The 27,709-nt window shown below is 39.9% G+C and overlaps 1 protein-coding gene across 9 annotated transcripts in view; it reads right to left on the reverse strand.

The window, feature by feature from the left end:
- Positions 1-460: 460 nt before the first annotated feature.
- SYT14 (synaptotagmin 14) overlaps positions 461-27,709 on the reverse strand; it is a gene marked incomplete at its 5' end in the record, with an annotated part of 81,977 nt that continues 54,728 nt past the window's right edge. For 5 of the 9 annotated variants that reach the window (XM_083605128.1, XM_083605125.1, XM_083605122.1 and 2 more), the window contains 5 exons: positions 461-11,413; positions 12,591-12,647; positions 15,762-15,951; positions 22,643-23,092; positions 25,240-25,508. In XM_083605128.1, coding sequence (XP_083461254.1) covers positions 11,100-11,413; positions 12,591-12,647; positions 15,762-15,951; positions 22,643-23,092; positions 25,240-25,508 — 1,280 coding nt within the window. In that variant the 3' untranslated portion in view covers positions 461-11,099. The remainder of the gene's footprint in view (positions 11,414-12,590; positions 12,648-15,761; positions 15,952-22,642; positions 23,093-25,239; positions 25,509-27,709) is intronic. The other 4 variants (XM_083605123.1, XM_083605124.1, XM_083605121.1 and 1 more) reach the window with 1 other exon arrangement.

A 27,709-nucleotide genomic window follows, 5' to 3' on the forward strand; every position in this document is an offset into this window, starting at 1 on the left:
TAGCCAAAGTTGGGCATCAGATGGAACTGTGGTTAAAGAAGGAAACTTTTAAGCTCTTCTTTGGCATGAAAGAAGGGGAGGGGATGGAGGCAAGCCATAGGCTCACCATGACAATTTCTTGTAGCAAGAAATCATGGTTTCTCAGCTGAACTGAACCACTGTGCTAATGCAACATGTGCAGCCCAGTTCCACACATTCTTAGTCAAAAGTCCCGTTGAGTTTTGTGGGGAATTCTGCTTTTAAAAAGTGTGAATAACATTGCTGCCTTAATTACGAATCCATCTTAATATTAGATAACAGTCCACATTTTGAGCAATGATTTCAAGAACTGCTACTAGAATTATCACTTGTGTCAACATCCATCTAAATGGTCAGACCACAATACATTTAGCTCAACAACAGTGACATTGAAAAAGATTCATACTGGACAATAAATTAGGTAAACGAATGAAAAGGAGTATTAAAAATAGAGAACAGTTTATTTATAGAAAATGCTGATTATTCAACTGAAAGTACAGTAACAGCAAAAGGGAAAAGTTAGCTAGGAGAAGCAGTAAGAATGCATTAAATCAACAGCAGGAATCAGTTACGAGATCCATGCTTTCTAAAGGATATCAAAGTGTTAAAAGGAGAGTTCCTTATATTTCCATTCTAAGCATCATCAGAAAAAAGTACATTAACTGGACATTGATGTTTCAGGTCAACCAAGTTAATTCAGGAAGGATTCTGGTCCACTCATGGATATTTTATGGACTTAAAGGCTGTTGGTGACTTGGTCATAACTTCAGTGTTTTAATTTCCAGGTACTTTACAGTTCAAATTACATATTTTAAATGTGCAGCATACCATTTTGCAGAATAGTATCCTCTTTTTAACCGCTATTCTGTTAACACAATTTTTCATTAAAGATTCCTAAACAAGTTGCAGTGATAGTAGAAAAACAGAAGATGAAAACAAAACCTTAGTTTTTTAAAAATTAACATTTTCCAGTGAACATTTTTTTAATGTAAAGAAATAAAACAAAATGTAGAGCTGTTCTAAAGAAACATTATTATCCATAAGATATGTACAGTAAATAAAATATCCATTCTTCACTGTAAATGTAAACAGTGCTCAATCCAGTCCACTGTAGGCACAGCAACTATGAATAGAGAGATTCTCATAAAGTTTAGGTATCATGTAGTCATGGCTAAATCTCTCTGCTCTTTTTTCCAGTCTTAAGTTCAGTTTTCCACATCATCTAATTGGGTTTTTTTAAGTCCCCATCATCATTTTAGTGTGAGTATCTCCTAATATGCATACTTTTGCAAATACTTTTGATTATATGCATTTTTATGCACACATCACTCAAGTAAATTTCTAACACATTTTGTGACCTTGCAAAATTCAGAGCTGTGTGTGAATTGTGAAGGATGGCTGCTTTTTGGAAGTATGAAATTAGGAAGGAGAACAAAAATGGGAGGTCTGTGAAAAAGGCCATTTACATTTTCAACCAGTTCATCTGGTTAAGAACCATATGGAGGGCATCTTTGTATAGAGAATGGGGGCAGGAGGCTGCTGAATGGCAAAAACAGAGACACACAGGTCTTTAATTCCCTGCGATGCCCTTGCATGCAGAGGGGATAGGTGCAAGCGAGTGGAGTCTCTCTTCTTCTATGCATGTCCTCTCTCATGGTAACCTGGATAGCTCAGGAATAGGCAAACATGGCCCTCCAGATGTTTTGGGACTACAGCTCCCATCATCCCTGACCACTGGTCCTGTTAGCTAGGGATGATGGGAGTTGTAGTCGCAAAACATCTGGAGGGCCGAGTTTCCTATGCCTGGGATAGCTCATACAGATAAATCAGTACATACTAATATGCTTCTAAAAATAATAAATTTGTGTAGTTCTAATGTATGGATGAATAAGGAATATAATGTAAAGCAGATTTCACTTTTCATTTAGATTTTTGTCTTGTGGGCAGATCTGACCAATGAAATCGAAAAAATTAACATTCTTGCTCTTAACATAGTATTACACAACTTGTTAAGATACTTTCCAACATACTTCAACATGTCAAATTCATAATTGTAAAATCTGATCACATGGAAACAACATTGCCTTTCTATAAAACTGAGAAATGGGGCTTGTTCTTTGGCTCCCATCATATGACAATCATAAATAGGCAAAATACAACCAATCATATTAGGGCGGACAACTCCACGGGAAAGCAAACCAGCAAAAAAGAGGCCTTCCAACAAAATTGCCCTTTATATTATGTGAAAAAGAACACAATGTGTAAAACCTGTGGCCAGAATAATCACAATTACAGTGACACTAAGGAGTAGGATAGCATCAGTTGTCCTCCATATTACTTTTCTACAAAGAAACAAGGCACCGAGTGTATCGGTGGTATGTAAGAAGTAGAAAATTATGTGAATAATATGTAATATAGTAAGTCTTTAATACGCACATTTAAAAATCTGGCGGACATGTGCTTTCTTCACATAACCTACAGCATCACAGGGCCAGGTTTATCTCTCAATACAATAAAAATTTGCAACAAAGTGAAAGGAACACATAAACACACTTTGTTTATAATGCCACAACAGCTTACGTGAATGCTCTAAGATCACTTATTAGTTTATCATCACCAATAAATATGTTTGAAATAGTTCAAGGATCATAAATCTAAGAGCTAATATAGGAATTCAGAAAAACCACATTGTACAGATCTCCTGATTTCCAATGAAAGCAGAGAAAATTCACATTCAGCCATCCAAGTCCCTATATATAGAAAACTTGCACATCAGAAATATGGCTAGATGAAAATCCTGTCTGATGTGCAATGTTTCTATAGGCAGAAAGTTTTGGGCATTTAGATGAACCCTCTTCTGAATTCTAACATTTCTGAATTCTAACCATGTACCACATGGTTTTTCTGAATGTATAGATATGTGCCTTCTTGGTCATATTAATACTACATTTTGAGATCCCTTTGACTTGAAGTGGGAAATGGATTTGGTCCTGAGTGGTGCTGTTCTACCACAGTTTTTGCGTGGTAGTATATATTCTGTGAATGGGTTCTCACTGAAATCAGCTGAATCACATAATGTATAGGGAGTGGTTCAGCATGAATAAACCCTGCAGAATCAGTCTCTGAGTAAGGACAGTGGGTCAGGACCATTATGATACAGTATTGCTCATGGAGCATCTAATCTTATATTATTTGATCCAAGTTATAAAAATAGTTAAGAAAGCTCTGTAGGAAAGTTCATAAACTCAGTAAGGGGGAATCTTGCCTTAATTTAAAAAAAGGAAAGGAAATAACATTTCATTTATCACACATTGTTATTAAAATGATATTTTTAAAGCATTATTGGATGTCGCCCTCAAAAGCGTCCTTGTAGCCTGTGACTTGCATTGTTAATAAATATTTTCTTAAATGTCCAAAGTTACAAGATAGTTGCTTAAAATGTTACAAAGACGTACCAAGTACATTAACCTGGGCTGCCTGAACCTGATGTCTGCATTTATCAGCTGGGCGAGGAGAGGCAAGGTAGGAAGAGCAGGCAAGTTGCCCATGGCGCTGATGCTGGGGGCACATGCTGTGGTGCTATGTGAATGGGACTGGACCCATAAGCTGTTTTGTAGCCATGGAGGTTGTCAGGCCATGGATATAAGTGGGGTAAGGATTGGGCTGTGCAGCATACAGAAGAACAAAGGAGGGAGGCATCAGGTACTCAGTGCAAGATTAGGGCAGTGGTTCCCAACCTGTGGCCTGTAGATCACCAGCAGTTTTTTATTGCTTCTTTTATTTCTTATGGAATTCAAATTCAAACACAACGTAATATATGTACAACATATAAGAAATAAAACAAGCAATAAAATACAACTGAAAAGATACAGCCTCTAGCACAGTGCATTACAATTGCTGAAACAGGCAGACAAATAATTGCATGGTCTGTCAATTTTGGGAACCACTGCATTAGGGGACCTTGGGTAGGACGTTGGCAGCTACAGTCTAAGAACAAAGTTGTTCTGCATTGTCGTACAATCTGCCACAGTATCCAAAAGAATTTGATTGTGCCATTTCTAAATGTGGAGTTATACAAACTCTGATTTTACATCAAAGGGGAGATTTTGTTACTATTTGCTTAGAGCCCCTGCGTTACAGAGAAACTGACCGGATTTGCTGATCGAAACAATGTTCATGCAAACTGAAAAGTTGCTGCTTACTTTTTCTTCGCTAGTTTTTTTAAAAAACAAAAACCGCAGCTAAAACTGCAAACAATACATTTCATATAAAAACCTCACCAAATAACAACAACTCCCAGCTCCTTTCCACCCCTCTGATGAATGTTAAAACGTTAACGCGAGCGTTAAAGAGATACATGCCAAATCTTGTTGCTGCTACAGGGAATTTCAGGGTTGTTTTTTAAAAAACAAAGAATCTTCATACAAGTAAATATGCATGGGTAGTACTGAGTAACGTTTTATTAAATGTTAAGGTACAACTTTAAAATATAGGGAAATTTGAAAAGGCAAATACTAGAGTTCAACCAAATTTTTGCAAGCTTCAATTTTTGTGTTTAAATGTGCCTACTTGATAGGGAAGATTTTAAAATTTGTGGAGCAGGTATGCATATCATGAAAAAGAATGAAAAACTCTGCACTGCTCAGAGAAAGCTGTGCAGAAAACATCATCGTGTTTTTTTCCTTTTCTTTTTTTAAGCTCTAGGAAGCTGTGCATTTCCTGCGCTAGTCCACAGGACTATCCAACCTACCAATTCTATTATTGTGGGGAAGCAGAGGGATGCTATTCTCATGCTGATGTGTGAGAAATGTTGTGCTCACGAGAAGTATGTCTAGCAGTTACTGGGGTAACAAGGCTTGCAACTGACAAGATTAAATCTTTAGGCAGGACATAAAGCTCCAGGATCGACTGAGACAATAATCTGTTCACTCCATGGTGAGTGTTCACAATCACTCTGTGGTGGATCCCTTGTGCAGCATCATGGTAGAAAAGGGTTCTAGCATTACACTGAGTCTCCAGCCACCATGTTTTGTTTTTTTAATCGCTATTTGATTTTAATGAGAGTCTGGTGGCCATGGAGGTGGTCTCATGCCAGAGCCTTTCATGCAGCTCATTCCCCAAGGGTTCCCATAGTAAGGGAGGCTAAATAAATACATAAATCACCACAGTATCTAATTAATCCACACCTAGAATTTCTGTCTGTGGTTGAAAACCCTCTTGCAATTAATAAGAGTTCTCTATTTGGTTTAAAATAGCAGCAGGCCAAAAGATAAGCAGTGATGCCAGCGTCAAACAGATAAATTATCTTAATGCAACAGGTCCCAGCCCAGTTCTAGTCATAAGCAACTAGGTGTGCACAACATCCAGAGTCCTGAAGGGATGTACCCAAACCTATCAGAATGCGAGTTTTAAATTTGTCATTCAGAAATATGAACTCTGCTAAAGATCAGATAAAACACTTTCCCTCCCACGTGCATTCTCCATTGCAGCAGGAAAATGAAAGGACTGCCACATGGAAATCACAAAAAGTGGGAGAACAACACACAGTCAACATAGAACCAAAAGCAAGTGCTCTCAGTGGTTTGTTCAGGAGTTAAGGCTGCCACCCTAACCTCACAATGTTGTTGGCAGGGGGAGAGGCTAGGGTGGCACATACTTGTGTCTGCTGGTTGGGAGGGTCTACCACGAAGATGCCTGGGCAAGAGGTTATGGGGCATTTTGGGGCACCACAGATTATGGACTGATGGAATCCAAATCCCCATGGATCCCCCAAGGGCCCAATCCTGTGCCAGCCCTGGAGCTGGAGCAGCAGTAAGGGCAGGAGGAAATATTCCTCCTTTCCCTGTGTCCAGCAGCAGCAGGTAGGGCTGAAGATGCAGCAGTGAATCTGCTGCTTCCTACCTTCCCAGTCCTGGTAAGTGCCTTACAGACTTTGAACAGAGCAATTTGCCAAAAAAGAGAATCTATAATTAATCTCTCTTTTCACGAGGACAGATATTCTATAACTGCTATTTGAATGAAGTGTTCCTCAAACGATTCCCTTTCTTTTTAGCTTTAAAGTAGACAAATTCCAAGCTGCTAAAGGATGAACAGGATATTAAAATGAAGACAGGGGATTTTTAATCATACTCATCCATGTTAAAAGGGGTACTATACTTTACATGTCATTCACATAGCATCCGTAGTTGCCTAATGTCACTTGCCTTTAGTGGCATCATTTATTCATTTATTTTAAAAACTAATATCCTGTCCAGGTTTTGTTTTTTTTTTGGTAAAACACCCAAGATGGCTGTGCATAACAAAAATGAAAAATCATCACGATTTAAAACAATGTAAGAGAATCCAAACATGAACAGTGAGTAAAATCAACAGCAGAAAAAGAACCAGGCACCACACTACTTCCCCCCGCCCATAGGATGCAATTTCTGTTCTTCTAAAATCAAGAGCAAAAACAAAAGCCCCAATGAGTTTGATCACATGAGGCTGATTCCCACTTCTGAGTCAAACCACCGGTCTGCCTATCCCACTACTTCAGTGGCATTCAAGGTTTTGGACAAGAGATCTTCACCAACGTTGCAACCCGAGTTCCTTTCAACTACATATGCCACAGACTGAACCGGGGATCTTCTGCAGGCAAGATCCTGCCATAAAAGCCATAGCCCTCCCATAAAAGGCTTGCTGGCATTCAGCAATAATCCACAGATTGGCAAGAAAGCAGTTGGAACAGTTGGAAACGATACAGAGAATATGCCAAGTCAGAGTTTGAAAAGCATGACGGCCCCTTTGCCAACAGCAATCAAGCAAGAATATTTCCAAGACACCCAAAATGAGTACATTAAAATGCCTCGCTCTCAAGCGGTGCAGAGCTCTGCTAATCACTGGGTGACTTGCTAGACAGGAACTTGAAGCAACACAGTCCCTTGCGAGAGTCCTCAACACCACAAGGCCCTTTCCCTAAACATACAAATCAAGATATAATTTCTGCACTCAAAGAAAAAGAGGGTTGTAGCCAATTAAGTTCTACTCAGGATAGACCCATTACATTAATGAAAGTAAGTCAGCCATGTCTATTAACTTCAATGGGTCAGTTTTGAGTAGAACTAGACTGGGATACAACCCACAGTACTTTCATGTGAAAAATTGCAATGTTTGGGTGAAAAAAAAATGGGGGCAATCCATATGGTATTTTGGGTGCAACTGCTGTCACAAAGTTGCTTGTGTCTGCCCCAGATAATATTTTGTATTTATATCCTGTTGTTAGGGCAGACTAGCCTTTGCCAACCTGCTGCCCTCCAGAAATTTTGGACTACAGCTCTTATCATCGCTAGCCAGCACAAAACATCTGGAAAGTATCAGGCTGGTGAAGGCTGGATCAGACCATGTAGATACTCCCCACACTAAAGTCAGGTAGCATGGGAAATGCCTCTGTGATCTAGTACAACATGGGAACTAGCTTTAGAGAGGCAGTGTTATGGCAGCAACTACACCGAAACGGCTATACATCTGTTGGCCCTAGCTCACACTATATTCTGGTATCATGGTGGTGGAAAAGCTAGCCACATACTGCTTTCCTAAGCATGTTACTCCACCATATAGGAAGAAACTGTTAACTCACATGTACTAGCCTCTATTTTGTTGTGTGCACAAAACTGGAAACTGCACATACACTGTCTTTTAAAACATGGTACCTGTGTTACTACATGTACATGCCATTTCCAGTTTGTGTACACATTATGCAGTTATTGCACGTGACAATTTACACAGACTTTATACGATTTTTTCCGACATCAAATTGCTATGCATTTAGGACATTTCTTGCACTAAAAGGAGTCACTGAACATATTAATTATTAACCCTAGGGCACCATTTATGCAAAGTGTTCTACTACGGAGATATGACCCCACTCAGTTGAAAATGACATTAATCTGTTGCCTTGAGCTAGTTGGAGAATAATACAGTAATGATAACCCCAAACAACAAAATAAAAATAAGAACCACCAAAAGGAGTGTTCTATTAATACGTTCTTATGTTAACGTGACTTGCTGAATTCCCTTTAGGCCTTTCTAAATACATACCCAAATATGTTTGTTGTTGTTTTTAAAAAGTGTTACGGTACAAAAGTTGAATTTTCAGTTAATACCTGTACAATAATCCTGTAGAAAGATGGAAGAAGATTTGAATGTTTCTTACCCATCAAATGCTTTATGTGTACAAGGTAATTTCCAAACAAGGCAACCAATGTGAAAATTAGGGCAAAGGTGTTAATATGACAAACAACGTTCATAAAAAAATAATACTCTGCTCACTTCTATCTTGCCTTTTAGCAGAATTACCGGTACTCAATAGCTGTATCTATACTGCACTTTAAAAAGCAAAGAATATGCAGAGGTACAATCCTGATTAGACAACTTTGTGAATTAGGAATCTCTTAGGTCATAATCACCAACCAACCAATACATTTTTAAAATTAGGAATATTGTTATGAAGCCACAGTTTATGTGTCTGCTCCTTCTCTGTATGAATGCATAATCCAATCTTCAAGGCACTATGACAGTGCAAGTCTTACAGAGCAATCCTAAATATGCTTACTCAGAAGTTTAAATGAGTTCAATAGTACTTATTTTCTGGTAAGCCTTATTGGAACTGGAGGCTTAGATCTACAAGTAGATCCCAAGTGTCTCCATTTTAACAAAAAGGTTGTAAAGTGAGGACTTCTGAAACAAAAAATCTTGTAATAAGGCTTGTATAAGGATGCACTGCGAAATCAGTAAGAAACAAAACTGGAAAGTTTATACTATACTGAACAACTATTAACATTATTTATGTTCGCAAAAGTTCCTGAATGGTTTTCTTTTAACAAATTATATTTTGTGTGCCATACTCTTCATGCAACACAGGAAGGAAAATTCATTTGGTAAATCTTTAAATCAATCAAGACTTAAATCATCCAGTTCAGCATCGCATTACAGTTACAAATTTAAGTGGTGAAACATGAAAGGCACTGAATAACAATTTCAAGACAACAGCTGGGAATTTTTAAGGAGGTTCTTAAGAATTTTGAGACTGGGAACATTGCACATATTTCATATGATGCACTTGTATCCATTCATGCAAAAACTGGATCTCAAACTTAGCGGCATTCAAAAATATTGTGAAGAAAATGGTGATAAATATGCACTTTCTCAATCAGCTCACTCTAAATAAATAAAGGAAACATGAATCTTTTTTCACAGACTCACCTCATCCAGAAATCTTAACTGAATCTGGCACTTAACTAGGAATTCATGAGCTCTGACAACACTTGCAACAGATAGAGATTCCATCCTCAGATATGAATGCTAGAAGTTCTAGGTGCTTATTTAAACTGTACTAATTTTTAATCATGATGCCAACCTCATCCTCAAGGAAAGCTTCAGTATCACACAGAATCCCTGAAATTTACCAGCAGTTGAAACAGAAAGTGGTGAAACAATTTATTGCAAGAACTTTAAAACTAGCAGACTCTAGTCATACTTTCCTTTGTGCTTCAAATCTCATAATGCATGAAGCTGCCTTTCCAAGATTTATATTATGATTAACACATTGCTGAGGTTAAATAAATTGACAGATGTCATAGAAGTTTATTTCCCTTATTTATTATCTAAGATTACCCAAGTCCTTATTCCCAGCTGTTTTAATCCTTAGATTTTATCACCTTTGAATTTTCAAAGGTTTGTAATATAAGGTTCATATAAAGACCAACTGATTTAATGACAAAGAAATTTTAGTAAAGTTATCAGCTGTAGTCCTGCAGTCTGCTACCTAAACAAAAATACCACTGGTATCAGTGAGACTTGCCAGAAACTGCATACAGGATTTCAACCATGCTCTACTACTGGGGGAAATAGGGTGACTTTAGTTGTGTCCTGGTGCTTCTGTTCATGCAGTGAAACTTTTTTTTTTTTAAACTCGACCTCCATACTGTGAAAATTCCTCTCAGTTTCAAAGCATGGAGGGCTGCTATTTGAGAAACACATGTCTAAAGCTCCTTTAGGCACATTGAATTAGTTGTGCAGCTCTTTAGATCCTGTGTTTTCAACCTGTCTAAATAGGCCTGTGAGGGATCCGTAAAACAAAAAATGATCGCTGCATGACATAAAGCGGAGATTATTCCTGAGGTGGACTCAAAGACAATTTGATCAATGCCAAAAATATTGAGACCTGATTTGACAGATCCAAGGAAACGACACGCAAGAGGATCCTGCATGGTAAATTGGCACTCTCACAATAGTTCAAGACAGCAGAAAGTTTTTTGAGAGAGGCTTCCCTTCCCATGGTGTACACACACATTTTTCTTTTCTCTCACTGCTGCCACCGGTCAAACAAGTCTGTAAGCTCCTGAAACAACACAAAAAGGTGTTTGCTAGGGATGAACTGTGATGGGTTTATGCACACCATTAGCAGTGATTCATCATTCGAACAACTTCCGCTCTTGGGAGCGAATAGGGAGTTACAACCCCCAGCCTAAAGCAGGCACCACAGAGGAGCTGTTTGTGTATCTGATAAGCAGTCAACATGCAGGAGTGCTCTTGCATGTTGTTCTTCAAAATTAAACTCCGTTAAGGAAATGTTAAGTTCCTAAGGGGGTGGGGAAGCAATGTTCCAACTACTGTGTGCCAACATTCTAATTTTTGTGTTCCACTATTTAACTACTCCCCCAGCTCTCTAAATCTGCTTCTTGACAAGTCATATATAACACAGCATAGCACCTCTAAGAAAACAAACACAATCAGAGAATTTTGCAATAGTAGATGATTTACACAAAATACCTATTAGTGAAATGGAAAACTGAGATGTGAACCAAAACAATCCTGAAAGCGTCAAAATAAGGACTTGGGATTGCTCTTTCTTTTGCGTCCAGTGCATGTCACCTGAACTCAGTGGTGTCAACTGAAGATGCAAAAGTAAATTCTGCTCCACGGCATTTTGTGCATCTGTAAAAGTGGAATGTTGAATTGTAACTTCTGCAACACTTTCTCTTGGTTGCACCTGCGGGGCAGCCTCGTGGAATCCTGACATTACGTGGAGCCGCAACTACTCATTAAGATTCTAACAACGAGTGCCACCTACATACTTGTTGTCCTTTGGATTCCTTCATCTCAGTCCAGTGATTTAGTTCCTCTTCGCCAGAACTGTTCAAACCTAAAGAAATCCAGCCTATCATTTCCTTTCGTTTCATGCTGCGTTTATTGTACACAGACAATATGAGTGTAACGTCAGAAAGCTGAAACAGTGCCACCTGGAAAATAAAGGTCTCTTTGTAGACTGGATTCGGTTGCCCTCTTCGGATAGATGTCTTGCATTTGGACATCTCTTGGCCCATAGAATTCAGCAACGTCAGCTTAACAAACGTATCTACAAAATAAACAATGTCATGCATAAGATGCTTTAGACAAAGGATTTCTCCTACGAAAATACACCAGTCTATCTTTAAGGTTATGGCGTATACCATGTTGGATTTTGAGTAGTTGACTAAACTTAAGCCATGTTTAAAAAAGGAAGTAAACATTGACGTTCAACTTTTACTTAATTGCATTATCCTTACATAACAAGTTTACTTAAAGGTATACCTCATAATCCTTCTATCCATTCACCCCCTGCTCACTTGCATAAAGCAGACATGTGTAGCATTAACACTCAGCAAGCTACAACTGGCCACAACACTGTAAAGCATTTCAGAGTTTTCAGATAATGTAAACAGGTGGATAAAAAGAGAAATGAAATAAACAAATAATTTACAAGTAAAAATATATGTATGAGGTGGAGTGCACTGATGACGTCATGGGTGCTCAGAATGAAATGTTTACTAGGGAAAAATTCTCTGCATGGATGTGGTTCAAGGGTTGTCAGGTTTTTCTTTCATTTGTGAATATTTAAAATGCCAAAAAACAAAATGCATTGACAAGCTGATGTTTACTCATCTGAGTAATGCTCTCTCTTCATGTCTAATTTTTAATATTCAATGTGTTGTTTTGTTAAATTATTTGGGCACAGTTGCTTTATAGTGCTTTTAAGAAGTACTATGCTATAACAATAGCTCAGATATTCAGGCCACGATCCAAAATCCTATCTGCACAGGGTGATATATTCCAATGTTGATAGAAGAGAACAGGAAAGCCTCTATCTGTGCACCAGAGCTACTGAATCGTGGACATGAATTCATTAATACAACATTTGACACCAAAAACTATCAGTTTCATTATAGTGTTTTCCACTTTGTCTGGGAAAATACACTCACGGCCACTGAATGCAGCATGCTGCATCCCTATCTGTATTTCACGGTATTTAGAAACAGACAGTTTTTGTGTCTTCTTTTTTGGCTTACCCGTTAGACTTCACATTTTAATTTTCAGATCTTTGAAATACCATCATCCAGTCAGAGATTTGGTCTATCTCCATTATAAGAGTGAAATAGTTAATTAAGGTAAATTGTCAGAAACCAACATGGTGGCGAGTGGTGGAGAGCTTTGCTGCTGGCAACTTTCTTTTGCATGAAAAAGACAACATCCAATTAGTCTCTACAGGAACTCACCTCGTATTATATAAACCTGTCCACCTATCAAGTGTTTTAGACAACAGAACAGTCCGTCTGACAACAGGGGGTGGAAAGCAGTAAAAGAAATAATGACCAGATGTCAATAGTTGGGTGAGAGAGGATCAAAGGTTAAAGTTTAAGAGGAAACACTATTCACTAGAGTGGAAGAAAATGAAACCTTAACAAATCCGTTTAGAGAGAGGGACCAAACAAAAGGATTGGCAGGTACAATTAAATGAAATGAATTCTGTAAGGTCACTGTGTAATCTTTAACATGGAAAAAAATTACACCGTTTCAAGTAATGGGATATTTTAGTATTAATTTCTATTGTGTTTCTAACACAGAACATACAGATTCATGCAAAAGATTACGCTACAAAACTACAGAAATCATAGTGTCACCTTTACCGGACCATCCTCTTTTTCATGCAAACTCCAGCTTTTTGAGTAAGGGTCAGTTCAATGACCTCAAACTAGTGGAGCCTCATTTGAGGTCAATGGGATTACAAAAGGGTAAGCGGTCACTGAATTGAATCCTGTATATATTACAAACAATAAGGTGAAAGCTAATTGGATTAAACATTAGTTTGATCAATACACTGGTTGTTGGGTGTTTTGTTTTTTTAAAAAAACAACAACCACAACACTAATTTGTACATTTAATGCTACTTTACATCATCATTCATCTGAAATAAATTATTACACCAAAGTGCAAAATCTTGTGATCACAGACCATCTAAAGCTTAATGGCTGCTTCAATGCACCCATAAAGCTCTCCTGTAAGCATAGGCTTTCTACTCAAACTACAGTGTCAGGGAAGCCTGAGTGAAAAACACAGTGGAGATTAGTGCCTAGATCTGTTCCTAACACTGCAATGAACAGACAGAAAAATTTGGTGTGTGGATCACAACACCTGCATGTGCAAGGAGATTCTGGATCAGGGCACCAGATTCCTAAACTCATGACTGTAATATGGGTCCATTTCAAACAAAATGGAAGAAGATACAGTGGTACCTCGGGTTAAGAACTTAATTTGTTCTAGAGGTCTTTTCTTAACCTGAAACTGTTCTTAACCTGAGGTACCACTTTAGCTAATGGGGCCTCCTGCTGCCGCCACCACACGATTTCTGTTCTCATCCTGAAGCAAAGTTCTTAACCCGAGGCACTATTTCTGGGTTAGCGGAGTCTGTAACCTGAAGCGTCTGTAACCCGAGGTACCACTGTATAGGGCAGAACACGTATAACTTTTTTCTTGTCTTGGATGTTCAAGACTGTTAAAAATGTTTTTTTAAAAAATAATGCTTGCAGCAACCCAAACGGATAGATAGAAGTGTATACAATTATGAATGGCATGGAAGAAGTGGATAGAGAAAAGTTTTTCTCCCTCTCTCATAACACTAGAACTCCAGGACATTAAGCCAAATGCTGGAAGATTCAGGACAGATAAAAGAAAGTATTTCTTCACACAGCACATAGTTAAACTACGGAACTCACTCCCCCATCAGCAGAGATAGCCACCAACCTAGATAGCTTTAAAAGAGGATTAGACAAACTCATGGAGGAGAAGCCAATTGATGGCTATTAGCCACAACGACTATCTCCATGGCAGTAATACTTCTGAGTACCAGTTGCTGGAAACAGCAGGAGGGGAGATTGCTGTTGCACTCAGGTCCTGCTCGCAGGCTTCCAACAGACATCTGGCTGGCCACTGTGCGAACGGGATGCTGGACTAGATGGGCTATTGGCCTGATCCAGCAAGCTCTTCTTATGTTCTTACGACTTAACATCTTGGTAGCAATGGTTGTTGAGTATCGTACCTAGTTTGTCTTTTCTCCTCCCTAGGTTCCGACTACCACTGTGGTTTTCTACTGCTTACTTTTTTCTTTACTGATTTATATATGCATGGCTCCCAGGGGCTAAATTTGGGTGCTAGCACAATGCACATCTGATTCCTGGGCCCGCTTGCACATTCTGGTCCCGACAAGTGAACAAAAGGAACTCAATTATGCCCTGTTCAAACACATTCCTAGCTCCATCTGAGGCTACGGAGTGGAGCAGTCTAGTGGGGGCAGGAAAGGAAGAATTCACAGCGGAAGAACAGAGCCTTGACAGTCTAGTGATGACTAGGCTGGTAGGTGGGTGCCAGACCACTGCAGGGAAAATATGTGGAAGTTCCAAGATATCCTTTTCATCTATTGTTGGGGGCATGCCAGGGGCATGGGAGAGCTTTAGATCGTGTGGATCCAATGTCTCTTTCATTTCCCCCTGACATGCCCCCTTTCCCTTACCAACACAGCAGAAGCACTTCCAGTTACAGAAGTTCCCTCTGGGGTAGATCTCCTCTGCCTGCAAATCTACCTCTCCACCCATGGAGTGGGAGGTCTGCAATTTCTAAGACTGCACCCTTATTTGCCCAGTTTATCCATAAGGGCAAGCCAAACCATGGCTCAGCATGACTGTTCAAGTGCAGCAGAAATCACAGCCACTTTGCTCCTTCCTGGTCTTGCTACTGCTGTCCAACCCAATGCTACCCCATGGTTTGGCTTAGCATTATGTCTGAACTCAGTTTTGTTGTTTGAGTACCGCATACAAAGAAGAAGCAGGAAGCCAAGAACAAACCGTATGACTGTCTTCCTATCTGTCTATCTCTAGAGTGTGCAACATTTCTTCATATCTGGTATCAGGAATAAATATAATATAAATCATATTATACTATGAGAATATAAAATCTAAATTATACATGTCGGTATCAGTTAAACTCTCACAGACTGATAAACTCTTACAAGAGGATCCTTAACCGCAGTAGCATCAACACATTTACATAAACATTCATTGGCACACACTTTTAAAATACATTATAACTTTTTATATTGGCTCTGTGATGTGAGGCATTAATAGTTTAGCAATTAATCATTATGATAAAGGCAATTTATTAGTCAGCCAGTCATGAAAAATTAAAAGGATCTTGTCAAATCACAACTAATATTTTGAATTTTAGATTTCTGCCATTTCCCCAATGACTGGAAATATAAAACATGAAACAGATTAACTGATGATTGCAGTATTTCAGTTTGACTGGATAAAGCTAAATGATAGGATTGAAGTCCCCACCAGTGAAATCCCCCCAAGTGCAGAAGTATTAGGATAAAAAAAATATATTCCACTCACTGGGTGGTCTGTTTGCTGCCAGGTTTTTGAAGTGGCTGCCTTTTATCACTTCTGCTGCTAGTCTTCCAGTTGTGGCATTATAAAGCAGTCCAATGAGGATTTCTGGAGCTGAGCCATGTGCCAGAGACTGACAGGAGGAGGTACTTTCACTGCAGGACATTTCTGACATGCTCATTTGGGAGTCGCAGCCCTAGAAGCAAAAGCAAAGCGTTTGCAAGCATTTTATGCAGCCAAGATACTGAAGAACCCATTCCCAGTATTTATATCTCCCTAGATTTTGACTCTAACTTGATCTTAACAGCACATGACAGCTTAATGAAAATAAAAAATGGGGGTGTGGATCTGAAAGAACAATACATATAAGAGTGAAATATAACCTTCCTCAAAATATAAAGAAGGCCACCTTCTATGCCAACAGAACCAGTATCACAAATAGGAATAACAAGTTCTCAAAGTGCTGGAAAATGCTCAGTTTTGCACTTCGAACAGAGCTACATGTGATAAACTATGGGTCAGGAGGGAAAATCCATGCACAGAAAGGTTTTCACTACCCTCTTGGTCTAAGAATGAATTCCCATGCTCAACGCCTGCAGAGAGACACACAGTGTCCCTGCACCATTCATACAACATTAAACCAAGGACCAGCCCCGATCACTTTCTACCAGAGAGATCAATGTCAGGAAGCTGTTTCCTCTATTTTTCTATAACAGCTGTAGGAGAATGCAGCAAGGCAAGATTCCAGGGGCCCCCAATGTTCAGAGCAAAGCCGAGGCAAAACATCAAGCTGTGAAATTCGATGCTCAATTCACCCACCCCAGAAAACAATTAAATCTCATCACATACATTCTAAGCCAGGATTACATTACCATCCCAGCCCAAAGAACCGGAATTACCTTGCCTTAAGTCAGAAACGCAGTATGATAAATCTGGTTGCTGGAAATCAAAGGTATGTTTCTGCAGGTTTCCCATAACTGCAGGCAAGGGTCTATCACCGACACTCAGTGTGGTGCAAAGCCAAGTGCAACCTTCTACAAATCAGTTGGGTGCAACAAAGCAGCAAGCAATTCAAATGACTCGGCAAGATACCGGCAAATGTTCTCCAATAACCCCACATTGTGTAAACGAAATATCGCTGCAAGCACAAATCTAACACTCAAGGAAGCAAGCACAGACACAAATGTAAAATCATGTTTTTGAAATGTGTATGTAGGTGTATTGCATCTCAACTGAAGAGACAACTCTCCACCAGGGACCTGCCTTTTCAAAACCCTGGTTCATGTTCTTATAAATTAGGAATCTTTTCCAGAAAGCAATTGCAAGCATGTGTTTGCTGCTGCTAAGAAGAAGAAGAAGAAGAGGAGGAGGAGGAGGAGGAGGAGTTTGGATTTAATATCCCACTTTATCACTACCCGAAGGATTCTCAAAGCGGCTAACATTCTCCTTTCCCTTCCTCCCCAACAAACACTCTGTGAGGTGAGTGGGGCTGAGAGACTTCAGAGAAGTGTGACTGGCCCAAGGTCACCCAGCAGCTGCATGTGGAGGAGCGGAGACGCGAACCTGGTTCACCAGATTACGAATCTACTGCTCTTAACCACTACACCACACTGGCTACTCAAAATGGCTGCCCTGTATTTGCCTTTGTTTGGGACAGTAAATAATGTAGTGGACAGTAAACAATGTAGCCAGGATGTAAGATATCAGATGTCGGTCCATCTTTGCTATGTGGTAGACATTTGTAGGCACCTCTTCTGGCAGCAACAACATTCCATGCATGAAAACTAGGAAATCTGAGACCTCTCTTCCCACTTGGATTTCTCTCCTAACAGACACCTCTGCTTTTGAGAAAATTCACTAAACAACTCTTTTTCAATCAATAGTAAGGGCCCTGGAGACCTGCAACTCCTGTTAAGCTGGACCTCTGACAAGAAGGGTAAGGTTGTTATAGCCTGACCTCCATCTCCTTGTGCCTTCTCTTGGCTACCAAGAAACACACCTGTGTCCCATGTAAATATACTTTCTTATTTCTCACTTCATTCCAGATGCCACTTTTGTCTTCTACACTCTGTCACCTCTACTTCAGGTGCAACTGGGTATCAGAGGATGTGTGAAGCAGATGTTCTCTTCCAGGGTTAATACCAAGGTGAGGGTAACTACCCAAGATAGCAAGAATCTATTTGGACCAGATTGTTCAAGGATCTTTTCTACTTTTTGGAAACGTCAGCATGGGGCTTCTTGGTGACTCAGGATATCCTCTTTTCAACACTGGTGCAAGGCTTTAATGGGGTGGAGAAGTGCTACAATGAGGTGTCCTCCTGCCTTCTCAGGAATCAGGTATCAAGTGAATGTGCCTCAAGCTAGGATTGTCTTATATGCAACTATCATCTCTGGCACACATTTAGAACATCTCCATTTTTTCCAGTGGAAGAAGTAGGTATGCACAATATGTTAAAGAATCTACTAGCCATTCTTTCTTGGTAGGGGTTGTATTTTCTTTCCACCTCTGACCTAACAAAGTCCGGGCAGCTGTAGTCACATACATAAATAGTCTCTTCTGGTCATTTGGAATCTTTGCACCTAGGATTCCTAAAAGAAAAGCTTCTGGCTTCTTAGAAAAGATTATCTTGAATAGGAATGTTCCTGTTTTTGCACTGAAAGGGTAACTTACTTTATTTCTACAATTCTACATGCTTCCCAGGTTGACTCATGGTTAGAGACAGAAAAGCAAGTTGCTAAATTAAGATTAAAGGTCTCCTGTCTCATACCGGAGCAAGAGCCAGATACCGAGTCAAACTAAGAGTGAAGCCCATTCCCCCTGTCCCTGGAGGGAATTTGCAAGGGTGATTTACCCTCTGTTATCCTTGTTTTTCATTTGCTGGCGATCCCCCGCTGTCGTGGGGGCTGCGTCCATTAAGGCAGGTGGGACCGAAAGCCCCATTGGACCATATTTGTAATCGGAATATTTGTGATTATTATTTTAATCACAGTATAGCTTCTATTTAAGATGAGGGGGTGAGATCTAGTTTGAATAAAATTTAGAGCCAAGCTCTTTTATTGATTTATGAAAAATCTTGCCATTCTAGTGGTACAGTAAAAAACACATGCCATTCTAGTGGTACAGTAAAAAATGATAAAAGAGACTGTTGTTTTATTAAGGGAACAATCCAAACTCTTGGAGGGTACAACTGGAAATCATGACAATCAGAGCAGAAGGTGGGTGGCACGAAAATACCATTCTGGACCAGCTCCAGGTTGACACAGCAGAGAGACCTGGATTGGGCCTGTCAATGGACTGGCTTAGGATCAGTGGTTCCTTTGCCAACCCAAAACTCTCCACTCCTCACCCCTAAAAAGCCTTGTTTGTGAGGCACACACAAGCTGCAGCTGACACTGACACTGCCAGTGGTAGCTTCCACATGCCTATAGTTCAGTCACATGCAGTTGGAAGCCTCGTCTGAATTCACTCCAGTGCAGAGGATTGCTCTGCTCATCTACAATCCTATATCCATTTATCTAGGAGAAAGCCACACAGAACTCATTGGTTTTTAATTCTGCATAGACCATGGATAGGTAGACTAAGGCCTCGGGGCTGGATCCGGCCCAATTGCCTTCTCAATCCGGCCTGTGGTCCAGGAATCAGCGTGTTTTTACATGAGTAGAATGTGTCCTTTTATTTAAAATGCATCTCTGGGTTATTTGTGGGGCATAGGAATTTGTTCATTTCCCCCCCCCCCATATAGTCCGGCCCCTCACAAGTTCTGCTGAAAAAGTTTGCTGACCCCTGGCATAGACTCTATAGAATTGCATGAAGCACCTAATCACAGTTTTAGAAGAATTGGTTAAAAGACAACTTCTCAAAGCCCTTTGCTTCTAATTTGTTTTTTTCAATCTCAAGAGGGCAAACTGGTAGATGCACTATTAAAAATCTCCTTCTGTCTTGGGCAAAAAACACTGATTAAAGTAAAATCAAATGAAAAACATAATTCCTTCACTGGGTATAATCAAGAGACTCAAATCTTTAAAAATTATTACATACAGCTGTAATTTATTACTACAGAGTCTATAAAGTTATATCAAATTTCCTTCTGCAAATCATAAATAACATGTGAAATATATGCATAGGCAAATTATTCTGAGAACAAAAGTATCACACTATTCACAGATCAGCTTTGTTCCCAAACTTAAGCTACTGTGAATAATATACTCTCAAAATGAAATGACAAAACAGAATTTATATGTTTTGGCAAATCAGTGTTCCAACTTCCTCAACAGACATTTGGCAAGGTAAGAATGGCACCCTTGTGCCACTTTTCTCATTTGATGCACAATGCAGTGTCTTTATAAGTTTTCTAATAAAAATTATGCAGTACATCTTAGTGGGTAAAAATGAGAAGATAGATTATTTAATTTGTTTGGAATGTGCTGTGACAGAGCATTAAAATTATTGCCTAGATACCCTTTTTATAGTCTACATTAGGGTCTAATAGTGTCATATGCAAGGCATCTTTCACTGACAAACATACTTCACAGCTATGTAAGAATGTAGCCATAAAAACTTTTCAAACATTTGATTAAAGGGTAAGCAGGCACATATCAGTCTATTTCTGGTTTATGCCTCTTTCAAGCAATGTTCTTTCATAAATCCATTTAATTGTGTTTCTGCGTTAGTCTACAAGATTTTAAAAAACTCACAAAAGTCAAATTTAAATAAATACTTTTTGAACATACTTTATCTCTAAATATGCATTTATAAATGTATTTCAGATACGTTACATATTTTGGAGTGAAAAACTGCAGCAGAAAATTCAGAGGAGTGCTAAATCTAAAGAATCACTAGGTTCCAATCTGCATAATAGCTTGGGAGGTGTGTGTGGGTCAGCTCAGTTTCTATCAGAATTCACAAAGAGCAACTTCCTCAGGCATCCCCGATAAAGGGATCCCAAGTCAAAAATCACAACCTAGCATAGAGGTAACCACACATAAGGTCAGTAGTAGCATGACACTGGCATCACTGTTGCTTACTTGGACAGGGGTGGGAACAGGCCACAGTCCCACCAATGCAACCATGTAGCCCTAACCTCACTGTTGCCCTGCCTTGTCCAGGTAAGCCACAGAAATGCCAGTCACAGGAGGCCCCAACACACACTGCTACTGATTAAGCCCACTAAAATTCATGGTCTTAAATGTTAATTCATGGCTGTGAGTACTCTGAAAGAACAGCCCATTAGCAAAATAATGGTAGCCACCTCATGATTTTTTTTTGCAAGTTTTATAGAAAATCCCTCAGAGAATATTGCATGTGTGGGTATGTGTGTGTTTGTGTGTAGATCCACTATTCTTTGAGGAATCCATTCTGTAAAGAAAGCATGTGACCTGTAAAGGTAAAGGGACCCCTGACCATTAGGTCCAGTCGTGGCCGACTCTGGGGTTGCGGCGCTCATCTTGCTTTACTGGCTGAGGGAGCCGGCGTACAGCTTCCAGGTCATGTGGCCAGCATGACTAAGCCGCTTCTGGCGAACCAGAGCAGCGCATGGAAACGCCGTTTACCTTCCCGCCGGAACGGTACCTATTTATCTACTTGCACTTTGACGTGCTTTCGAACTGCTAGGTTGGCAGGAGCAGGGACCGAGCAACGGGAGCTCACCCCGTCGCAGGGATTCGAACCGCAACCTTCTGATCAGTAAGTCCTAGGCTCTGTGGTTTAACCCACAGCGCCACCCGCGTCCCTATATGACCTGTAAGCGATAGATAGCTCCATTGTCCTTCAAGTCTTTTGACGGCAGACAGATGTTTCTTGAATGTAGCATATGATGCTCCCCTGTCTCATTGCAAATTCAGTTGGGAAAGATTTGGTTTAGTGCTGCCTACAACTGATGCAAGGTGATTCAAGCCATTTGGCAGAATCCTGCCATACTTCTCACAAGGTGATACAATAAACACGTATCTGAGGAACCCAGAGGAAACTCTGTAGTAAATGCAGGGAAAACTAACTGGAGCTTAGGTAGCCAAATCATTCTGTTTCTTCTTTTTTCACCCCTCTGTCCCCCTACCCATGTTTATCTCTAGTACCACCAGATTTTCAAACCTAGACTTGAGCAACAGTTGTTCATTGTGGACCTGTTCAGACAGGCCACTTACATTATTTCAGAGAGCTCACACATTCCCCAACTTAGTAATACTCATCTTGTATTACACAAATGAGACCCATGTTGTTTATGTTACATTGTAGGATAAAATGATGCGTACACATTGAGCTGGATTAATTACCTCAGATTTAACGTTTCCTGAAAACACCCCCTCAGATGATAATTATTACAGAAACAACTATCAGAGATCTCACATTTCTTTCTGTCTTGGTCTCCAATGGAGTAAACCTTCCAGTATTTCTGCTAGCATCCTGTTACAGAGGAATCTTGGCTGACACGCAACAGCAAAAGCAATACAGTTCAAAGCACAATTAATAGCATCCATCTTTTTTTAAAAAAATTAATTAATTTACTATTTTCAGGTAGTTTACACACACACACACACACACACACACACACACCTCAAAGGCCAAGATAAAGAGGTGTGTCTTTAGCATATGACAAAAACTGAATAATGGTAATGCTACATGGACCTTTGCTGGGAGGGTATTACAAAGTTTTAGGGCTACTACCAGGGCCAGTCCAAGACATTTCGGCTCCTGAGGTGAACTCCAAAATGGATGCTCTCCTTCCCCACCAGAAAAGAAGGGGTGAGTGAATTTCATTAAATAAACCAACTACTCATCGCCCCGCTGTAATGATTTTCCTGCTGTAGAGAAGTATATTTCTTTGTGGCACAAATAACTGTTCTAATCAGAATCCTTGGTTGTACACTTTTCTGCATGATTTAATACTCACGGAAATAGGGTACGCTGGCTCCAATGTCACTGGTACCGACATCTTCCCTTGAAGATTTAATTTGGTTAAGTAAAATATCTTTTCTCCCAAAATCCTCTCTCTTTTTACACGGCGTATACTGTACAGTCTAAAGCGCACTGCATAATTCCCAATCATCTCAGACTCAATATGATTAAATTTAAATGTCTCAGTGAAGACAGGGCATGGACCCCGCTGGATGCTGGTCTTTGCTCTCTGCTTCTTGATAGGAAGAAGAACCAGGTGTACTTGCCATAAACTTCCACTTGTCCTGCTATAATTTGGAATGTCTGTGACAGCTGTCACTGTTATCAGAAGCCTCTGTTCCTGCGAGTCGTAATCAAAAGTCACATCCAGGGTGCCATACTTAGCTTCTGGTTCAGGATCAAAAGATTTAGGGAGCTGTGATGATGATCCTCGAGCTGACAGATCCTAAATGAAACGGAGCAGAGGTTTTACATACATTCACGCCCATGTAGACATCTATAACTGTATCGATACACTCTGTGATACACTTTGTTAAAAGTGATTTCGCGAGTATGTGTCTTTACATAAATTGTTAAAATTAAAATCCTTGTCCTCAGTGACTGAGTATGATGTTTTCGTTCATTTCACACACAAGGTGTTTGAATATTCAAGGAAGGACAGCATGCTGTCAGGCAGTCAAACAAAAAATGAGAGGGCTTCTTTTACTGCTTGTGAAAAGAGCCAATCAGAAGAAAGAAAAGCAAGAATAAAAGGTTCATAGCAAGAAGGTCAAAGTGTTTGGAAACAGCTGGGAGAACTGGCTAGGACAATGCTGAAGGGGTCGGGAGGAGCTGGAGAATTAAATGACGATTTAATTCATCAATGACATAATAAACCATTTTGAAATGTTTGCATAAAAATGAATAAAACAGAAATAAAACATAGAAATAAGTGACAATTTTTGGATTGTGCAGCCTGATACATAGAAGCAGGGGCTGTAGAAATTGTGCTTTTAAAGGTAAGACTAGGAGATGCCGTTCATGACATTATCAATTGCGGGCATGGCATTTTAAAAGTTAAAAGCATGTGCAGGTCTGATCTGGATCAGGGTGGGTAAGCTAACTCCTTTCCCCCTACTATAGTCACTTTCAGGATTAGGCCTTCTGCACCTGCTATGTCTACTGGGGGAAAGAACTTCCATTGGTGATTAATAATAATAATAATAATAATAATAATAATAATAATAATAATAGCTGTTTCAAAACACCTGGTGATTCTTCAAAGTGCCAGATTTATTTTAAGGAAGGAGCAAATAAGTAATCCCTGCATGAGGGTGCTAATATGCTGACACCACAGCCTTTTCCCACCTATTTCACCCTGTGCTTTACTAAAAAGAAAACCAAAACCACCAAAACCCTGCAACCAGACTGGTCAAATGACCAGTCAAAGTGACATTTGGTATGTGAGAAGAAAGACTCAATTAAAAATAAAACACCTTCCTAATTGCATTCTGTACATTTAAACTATCCAAGCACATTATTAATTATAAGTAAGAATGAGATTCACATGTGTAGCCAAATCTGCTAATAATTATGGTTGTGGTGGATGATGGTGGTGTTATCTGTGTACCAAACATTAAGATTCCAGTCAAAGAATTCCACTGAAAAGTTAGCAAGTCTAACTATAATAGACTTACATTTATATATTTATTTGTTGCAATTACTTCTTTCCCACCTTTCAGGATACAAATCCTTCCACAGAGGCTTATTAGTGACATTAAATTACTTTTTTAAAGTACGTAATATTTTACTGAGGATAGTAAAAAGTCATGGCTATTCTTCCCACAGGGTACTTGGTGGAAGAACGGCTCAGGGGCAGGGATGGGGAAGGAGAAGTTAACTTCAGGCCCTGAGGTAGTCTTCTCATATATCAGAATTGGGGAGTGTTTTTCAGCCTGGGGGCCACCTTTTCTTCTGGGCAAGTTTCCGGGGGCCACAGGGAAGTGATGAGTGGGACCAGAGGGAAAGGTGGTTTTTACCTTCTTACAGTAGGCTAGTTTCCACATACTCTCTCACACACACTCCTTGATCCTCTGTCCAGGCAAACAAGAAGCATTACCACATCGTCTCAGTTTTCATGCTCAGTAGGTAAAAGTGGCCAACTCTGGGGTTGCGGCACTCATCTCGAGGGAGCTACCGTACAGCTTCTGGGTCATGTGGCCAGCATGACTAAACCGCTTCCGGCGAATCAGAGCAGCACATGGAAACGCCGTTTACCTTCCCGCCGGAGTGGTACCTATTTATCTACTTGCACTTTGATGTGCTTTCGAACTGCTAGGTTGGCAGGAGCAGGGACCGAGCAACGGAAGCTCACCCCATCGTGGGGATTCGAACCGCCGACCTTCTGATCGGCAAGTCCTAGGCTCTGTGGTTTAACCCACAGCGCCACCTGGAGGAGCTTAAAGAGTTCTCTGCCTGTGTCTCAGGTGGTGCATGTATGGGTCAATGGGGAAAGCCATCTTTCAAGGCCCGACTGATCTGTAATGTACCGGACCAATGCTGCTTCATTATATCCTCAATAATTTTAGTACAATTGGGAGAGCGTGTGTTTACCTCTGGGCTAAGGACTGCAGTGCTGTCACTGGGTACATCTTCTTCATATCCTTTGTTATGGAAGCTTTCTATTTCATGCCCAGTGCTCCCTTCGCTTGGGCATTTATATGAGCATCTCGGACTGTTGCTACACTGAGAGAATTCACATTTGCTGTCACCAACTTCGGAGGGCGTGCATGAGAGATGCGGGGAGCCGCTATCATCTTGGTACGGTGGGGGCTGCAATTCATCAAGAGGAGGTGTTTGTCTCATTCTCTGAATGCAGTTTGCTAGGAATAAATAACAGTTATCATAGGCTTTCATTCTGTAAGAAATGTGGCTGGAAGAGAAAAACATCATTTGTTTAGCAAGGTGGTGCTTTACGAGGAATTCAAACATGGTGGCCCGGATCCAAAGAGTTATGTGCTGAGCTTGGTGCATTTAGAAGGGACTGCATCCCTTATCTCTAGGTATGCTCCCTTACCACTCCTGCCCCACAGCAGGATCCAGATACTCTTTTGCCCTGCCCTGGTTATCCTGAACTTCCAAAACGACCCAACTTCAATATCCTCACAGCTTTTGCCTCATCTGCTATCCAACAATGCAGCACTGGATTGCACCGGGTTGAATTCTAACTCAAATTGCCACCTGTGCCTTCTCATAAAAAGTACTTCCTAGGTGTGATCATCTGTCCTTGATAAGATTCTGACAATTCTTGCGGCTTCTTTCCTTGCCTAACTTTCCTAGCTTGATACTTGAATCATAACCATGAGTCTGTCACTATGAGGCATGTGCTTGCTTGACTGCTATAGCTGAGTTCATCTCCTGGTTCTGAGTCTAAGAGCTCACCTACAGTTCTGATTCTGTATTCAGTCCCAGTCCAGATCCTGCAAAGACCATCAAGCGTGTCAAATGCTGCAGCTACGTTTTCCAAAACATACAGCCAAGTTCTTTTAAATGGATCTTTATTTTAACTTTGCAAGTACTGTAGTATAATTTAAGTATTATTAGGGAGCTGCACCATTGAGCTGATTAAACAGTTATCAGTTTAAAAACATTTTAATTGATCAAAAGGTGCCCCCAATTAATAGGGAAATACATTGTGTTAAATATAATACATATAAAACGGGCACAGGGTCAACTGCATGTTAGAATCGGGTTGCCATATTTTAAAAAGTGAAAGCCCAGACTCAACAGTGGCAAAGTTGTTGAGTTCTTTAAAAGAAAATTCACCATAATCTACCCTTCTGGACATATGGCACCTCTTGAAAGAAGATTCCAACTTCTTTTTCTATGACACAGGAGGGAATACATCTAAGACTGTGTGTTCTGTGGCACATATATGCCTTTTCTGAAAACAAGGAGGCACTCCCCCCCCCAAAAAAAACCCAAGTGTCTTATTCATATGCAACTTTAAAATTTGATTAATTACTTAATGAAGGCTGCAATCTTATACCCACTTACCTGGTAGTAAGTCCCATTGAAGTCAGTAGGGATTACTTCTGAACAGATATGTATAAGATTGCACTGTAAACCTCAAACAATTAATTAAATAACTTTAAGAAATGAAGAAGAATGACAGCCCTAATATATTTCAAGACAGATGGAAAGTACATACAGAAGAAATAGTCAAGTAGAACCTATGAACACACTGTGTTTGCAAAAGACAAAACAAAAACAAATTAGTGTTTTCCATTAACAAGGATTTATATGAAGTAAAGTTTGAAGTAAAGTGTATGAGTATATGGGATGCTTCTAAAAGCTGGATAAGATAATGAAGAAAAGAAAGGTGCATTTTGGAGTCAGGAAAGAAGCAGAGAAGTGATTAATGCTACTAACCAATTTAAGTGGGTTGCAAATTTCCTGTAGAAGGAAACAAATTGAATCCATATTAACTGCAACCATTACTGTTTCAGCTGTAAGCTCCAACTTATTCCTTCTTTTTTTCTCTCCTTTGAAATGTTCAACTTTTTCGTTTCAGTTGCAAGTTTGGTCCCTTGCCTTACATGCTACTTACTCACAAAAATACAGCATTTGCTAGTAAAGTTCTTTTGCATTGCGTGCCTTGCAGTTTCCCACAGGTCTTCATCATCTCAACTCTTCTTGTTCTATATTTGGTTTCCCCGAACCATGCCTACACTGTCTGCCTCATTAACATCTGGAAACTGCTGCCTTATCTCTGAGGTTCAAAATCCCTAGCCAGAGAACTGCTCTACCAAAATCTGGTTTTGCACATTAGCTTTGAGCTTCTCATGAGCTCCTTTAAATATTCATAATATTCAGAAAAAGGCCTATTGTTATCAATGAGCAACCCAATTCCGGCTTCCTTGTATAGCTTGATAATTTTTGCAAGTAATGCTTTGTAATCATCATGGCTGGTTTCTTTCTCAGCAGCATACTTGCATCTCTCTCTCTCTCTCTCTCTCTCTCTCTCTCTCTCCCTTCCTCTCTCCTGTCATTCCTCCACATGCAGGATTATTCATGTTTATTT

This window comes from Podarcis filfolensis (assembly GCF_964270895.1).
Source record: "Podarcis filfolensis genome assembly, chromosome: 3".
Classification (NCBI taxonomy): domain Eukaryota; kingdom Metazoa; phylum Chordata; class Lepidosauria; order Squamata; family Lacertidae; genus Podarcis; species Podarcis filfolensis.